The 5,188-nt window shown below is 56.3% G+C and overlaps 2 protein-coding genes across 2 annotated transcripts; both read left to right on the top strand.

The window, feature by feature from the left end:
* Positions 1–2,901: 2,901 nt before the first annotated feature.
* LOC123049486 (heavy metal-associated isoprenylated plant protein 47) lies at positions 2,902–3,711 on the top strand. The gene is made up of 2 exons (XM_044472396.1): positions 2,902–3,095; positions 3,241–3,711. The coding sequence occupies exons 1-2, from the start codon at positions 3,090–3,092 to the stop codon at positions 3,595–3,597; spliced, it is 363 nt and encodes a 120-aa protein (XP_044328331.1). The 5' UTR covers positions 2,902–3,089; the 3' UTR covers positions 3,598–3,711.
* A 344-nt stretch (positions 3,712–4,055) lies between these two features.
* Positions 4,056–4,807, top strand: LOC123055817 (uncharacterized). Its single transcript, XM_044479666.1, has one exon. It carries the CDS (start codon positions 4,056–4,058, stop codon positions 4,470–4,472), a length of 417 nt encoding a protein of 138 aa, XP_044335601.1. The 3' UTR covers positions 4,473–4,807.
* The last annotated feature ends 381 nt before the right edge of the window (positions 4,808–5,188 follow it).

The following is a 5,188-nucleotide window of genomic DNA, read 5'->3' as shown; positions in this document are numbered from 1 at the left end:
GGAGCAGGGACGCCCGCTCGCGCTTCACGCGGTTGCACGGCGGGGACGCCGGCTCCACCTTCATGCGCATCGGCGATGGCGGTGATGGCCCCATCTGATGGAGCGAATGCTTCGTTAGCAGCTCGATCCGACAGACGAATTATTCGTCCAATACCGTGGCCTCTGAGAAGAGGCGGGGTCGCTGCGGCGGCAGCTGCTCCGGCTGCTGCGGCATGGCCTGGTCCTCCTTCTCGCCGGAGTAGATGATGATCTCCTCCTAGGCGGAGGAGCCGGCCACCGTGGATGCCGAAGGACCTGGAGAGCGACGGCGGCGGCGCCAAGATCCATCGGAGGAAGAGCTTCCGCGAACGCCGCCTGCCGGCGTGGAGCACCATGACTTCGACATTGCTTCTAGGATCGCAGAGGAGGAATGGCTCGGCGAGGTGAATGACGGGGAGGCAGAGCGCGGCGTTGCTCGGGGAGGGGTATTGCGACTCTGTACTTCGCTGAAGCACGACTTATATACCCGCGGACAATCCACGTGAAAGGGCGGTCAGCCCGCTTCATTGCGGCGTAGCGGCTGGAGTTGGTTCCTCAGGAAGCTACGTCCGCATTGAAGCGGTGGCTGCCGAGAAGTCGCATCGGTCAGCGGTGCCCTCCCTCCAGTCACATCGCGTGGCATCAATGCCGGCCGCTGCGTGCTTTGGGGCGGTATGAATGCGGCGCGGTAAGCGACGCGTGCATCGGAAGGAAAGCGTGGGAGAGGAGGGTAGGGGGTTTGGGTGGGCTAGGGCGGTCAGACGCGGGCTTGAGAGTGGTCAGATCGCCCTGCTGAATGTCTTCCGCAGTCCGGACGGATGCAGGCGGTTTGCGGGTCCGCCTTGGAGATGCCCTAAGAGCATCTACAACCGAAGTTGGCAAATCCGGGCCCCTATACGTCCGTGGACGCACCCGGGCACGCCCATGGACACTGACCCGGCACTCCCTAAATCCGGGCCTTCACAACCACGTATCTCATATTCCAAACCCTATATCCATACAAATTCATGCAACTAGTACGTAGATCATGATACGATCTTGAAGTAAGACAGGAAAAGGTCATATAAACTGGTACCAAACGGGCATAATTCACATAAACATCATAAAAAGATCACGAAATGGGCAAGTCACATAGTTCAACGATCCGGCACATTGTAACTACATACTAGAACTAGATTATAAACAGGAAAGGGCGAGCTTCATCGCTTCCTCGTCGGCCCTTTGCCCTTCCGGCCGCCGACGCAGCTGTAGGAGTCCGCGGCAGGAGGTGGGTCCACGTCGGAGCCGCCAGACCCGTCGGAGGAGGAGGAATAAGAGATGACGATGTAGCCTTGCAAGCGCCGGACGGCGCAGTCTTGCTTGCGCTTGAGCTTAGCCACCCTCGCCGCCTCTGCCGCTGCCTCCGCCACCTCTTGCTCGGATTCCTCAATGCCGAGCCGGAGGTGCTTGGCGTTGATCCTCTGGAGCCGTCGGGCCTTCATCTCTGCCTCCATAAGTAACCGACAACATACCCACTCAAGGAGACGGTCCTCCTTGTTGGGCACCCGGCGGCGGCGGGCAAGACTACGCAGACGTGTCGGGCGCGCCTCCATCTCCCTTGCCCTTTGCCTCTCATAGCGGGCGGCACATACCTCGATTCCGGAGTCCGCATCCGCGGTGTCGGCGGAGAGCTCACTAGAACCCCCCGCTACCCGCGCGGAGCAGCGAACGGAGGTGGAGGAGGCCGTCGGGCAGGAGGAGCAGATCGGGAAGGCCTCGCATATCCGCGCGCGGGGTGGGAAGGCCCAGCGCCGGCGTTGGCACTGTGGTGACAAACGGACGGGCAACAGGTGGCGTCGCATCGGACCCGGAGCTGCCGCCCGTATCGACCCGCAAGCGGTCGAGCGCGATACGGAGCGTCAGCTCCTCCTCGTCTCTGAAGCTGCCGTCGGAGTGGCTACCAGTGCTGGAATGCTCACCGGCGCTAGGGATTTGACGGGGGGAAATGAGAGCGTCGGGGAGGGGAGGAGAGCGGAGTGAGTTAAGGTTTCTTTTGGAAGGGGGATTTTATGGAGTCGGGGTGGGCCAGCGGTGGGCCGGACTGACGTTGCGGATGGGCCCAGACGTGCTTGGGGCGCCTCGTATCTGCCCTGCATTAGGGACGGATATAAGGGGTGCCACTCAGCCCAGGCATTTGAGGCCCTTTTGAGATGTTCGGTTGGGTCGGGTTTTTTTTACCGGTCAGTGACCAGACGGCCTGTCCGAGCGTATGAGACGGACAGAGGGCCCGGCTGTAGATGCTCTAAGGAGATGAAATCAAAGATTCCCTTCGCAACCTCCTTCGTTGCACTAAAGCATATTTCAGAAAAAATAATTTATATACCATTGATGAGCAGTGCCATTCGTACGTTAAAAGTTTTACGTACTTTTTACGCACGCAGCACTCTGCAGTGCAAAGATCACGGGGTGGTTGCAATCTAAAAATCAACTAGTCCCTAAAATTTGCGTTGGAATAGCATTACTGATCATTGATTAAGCTGATCGAGGACCGCTGATCAGTTGAACGTGAGCTATTGTATTGTATATCCATGTATTTTGTCTTTTCATGCTGTTAACTAACAGATCGACTCGGTCTACGCCGGTATGTCCGCAGCGGCGAGTGCAACGCGGCCAATCATTGTCTAATGCCCTTGTGATCGGAGAATTCAACCGAGAGCATGTGATGAGGACGCGTTTACATGCATGGCTACTTGCGCAGTTGGTGGGCAGTTGTTTACTCACTCGGAGATCAACCGCTGCAGTGCTGCTGCTGCTGCTGCGAATCTGCGTTGGATTGGTCCTGATACTGATAACTCTGCTTCTCTGCTCCCACACCAACGCCCACTGCTTGTGTGCGTATATAAGGTAAGGGGCTACATCTATCCCCTTCACAAAACCATCACAAGCTAGTACTAGACACCGAGACAGCCCTTGGAAGATCGATCAGTAGCTACCAAAACCAATTTCGATTTTAGCCTCGCTTGAACGCGGACATTTTCCGAGTTTCTATTTCTCATTGATAGGGAGCATCTGCCAAACCAGCAGCACGCAAAATGAAGGTGAGGAACCTATTCAGTTTCTGCTCCTATTCTCATGTTGATTTGTTTAGCACCTAGCTTAATTTTGAGCAAGCAATGCATTACTCTGAAGCTGAAGCATACGACTGATCCATAGTTTTTCTTCTTCTTCTTCTTCTTGTTGCAGCAAAAGATTGTCATCCAATTGAGCATGTCGTGCGACAAACGCCGGTCGAAAGCACTGACGCTGGCCTCCAGAGCAGCCGGGGTGACGTCGATGGGCATAACCGGCGACGCCAGGGACCAGCTGGAGGTGGTCGGTGACGGCGTCGACCCGGTGTGCCTCGTCAGCTGCCTCCGCAAGAAACTCGGCCACGCCCACATCATCAAGGTAGAGGAAGTGAAGAAGCCGGAGGAGAAGAAGAAGCCGGTGAACCCCCCGCAGTACTACTACTCGCCGGCGCCGGCCGGCTACTACCACCACCAATACCCGCCGCACATGGTCGTCTGCGAGGAACAGCCTAGCAACTGCCGGACCATGTAACTGCCAGAGAACGATTTTGACGTAGTACTTTAATTTTGTCAGCAACTATAGTTGCATACATGTACTTGTAAATTAATTGGAGGAAGAAATAAAAAGGAGAAAGAAATATATTTACGACTTCGCTTGGCTAATTTCCAGTTGGAAATCATCGAGTAAATAGCATAAAACTACTACTTTACAGGCTATGGTTCCAAAAAACTACCGGTTTTTAATTTTTCTCACATAACTACCAAACGAGGGGTCGGCTGTTTCAAAAAACCCAAATCGTCTAGTGCTTATCTATTGACCGTGATTATGACAGGTCGGACCCACACCTAAACGAAACGTTAGTTTGATTGTTTGTTTGACCTTTAGCTGACACGTGGGGCCCATATGTCAGTGTCTCTTCTCATCTAGTCATCTTCTCCTCTCTGCCTTCCTTCTTCTCCTCCACTCTTCCTGCCCGCGAAGGAACTGCCATGGCCGCCGGCCACACTGCCCACGCCGCCGTCCTATGCCAGGTCCGGCCACCGCCCTATGCCACGTCGCTCCCCCCCTCCGCGGTTGCTGCTAGTAGGAGCTCGCCGGAGCCCCTGGCCGGCTCCTCCCGCGTCCTCTGCCTCGCCGCCGGAGCCGGCAACGCCGTCGACGCGCTCCATGCAGCGGGGGTAAGCGAAGTGACCGGGATCGACCTCGTGGACTTCCCGCCGCTCGTTCGTCGCGCAGACCCCCATCGCCTCCCATTCTCTGACGGCGCCTTCGATCTCATCTTTTCCGACGACCCGGCGGGGATCTCCGGCGCGCTCTTCCCGGCTCGCGTCGCCGCGGAGGCCGAGCGCGCTGTCCGCCGCGGAGGCGCCATCGCCCTCGCCGTGGAGCTCGCCGGCCCGCCATAGGGCCACCAGGGCTCGCTGCCCTCCATGGGGAGCCGGCGTCCTCGCCAAGCGCAGAGGCGGCCACTGGCCCGATGGGGTTGTCCAGCACTGGTCGACGGCGGGTGTAGAGAAGCAGCAAGGCTGAGGAGCGGCCGGGGTTGATCTCCGGTGATCGCCGGTGGCGGGCGGCGGGCGGCTCGCCGGCTAGAGGAGGCGACATCGCGAGCTCCGGGCAGACCTGCGTCAATGGCTGCCGTGATGTGTGGCAGGGACCCGATTGCTTTTTTACAAACTTACAGGGACCTGATTGCTTTTTTAAATTTGTGTGCAGCCCCACCCCTAACGGTCAAACAATCAGAGCTCTTACACGTGGGGCCTGACTGTCATAACCACAATTAATCGTAAAGCACTCGACGATTTGGGTTTTTTGAAACAGCCGACCCTTCGTTTGGTAGTTATGTGAGAAAAATTAAAAACCGATAGTTTTTTTGGAACCATAGCCTGTAAAGTAGTAGTTTTATGCTATTTACTCGAAATCATCAAGATTCAAGACAAACGCCATGGTCATATGAATCTCCGATTCTCTCGGTCGCTTGCTTCTCGGTGAAGTTGGTAACCTACATGTGGTTTTGGACCGGGCGCATGTGCCGATTTCAATTTTGTATGATGAGGGCGAGGAGTCAAACTCCAAACAGAACAGCACGATTCAAATCTTGTACGTCACCTGCAAGAAAAGG

This window comes from Triticum aestivum, chromosome 2D (genome assembly GCF_018294505.1).
Source record: "Triticum aestivum cultivar Chinese Spring chromosome 2D, IWGSC CS RefSeq v2.1, whole genome shotgun sequence".
Taxonomy (NCBI): Eukaryota; Viridiplantae; Streptophyta; class Magnoliopsida; order Poales; family Poaceae; genus Triticum; species Triticum aestivum.
Note: the sequence above shows the minus strand (reverse complement) of the source record. Positions and strands in the feature narration are given on the sequence as shown.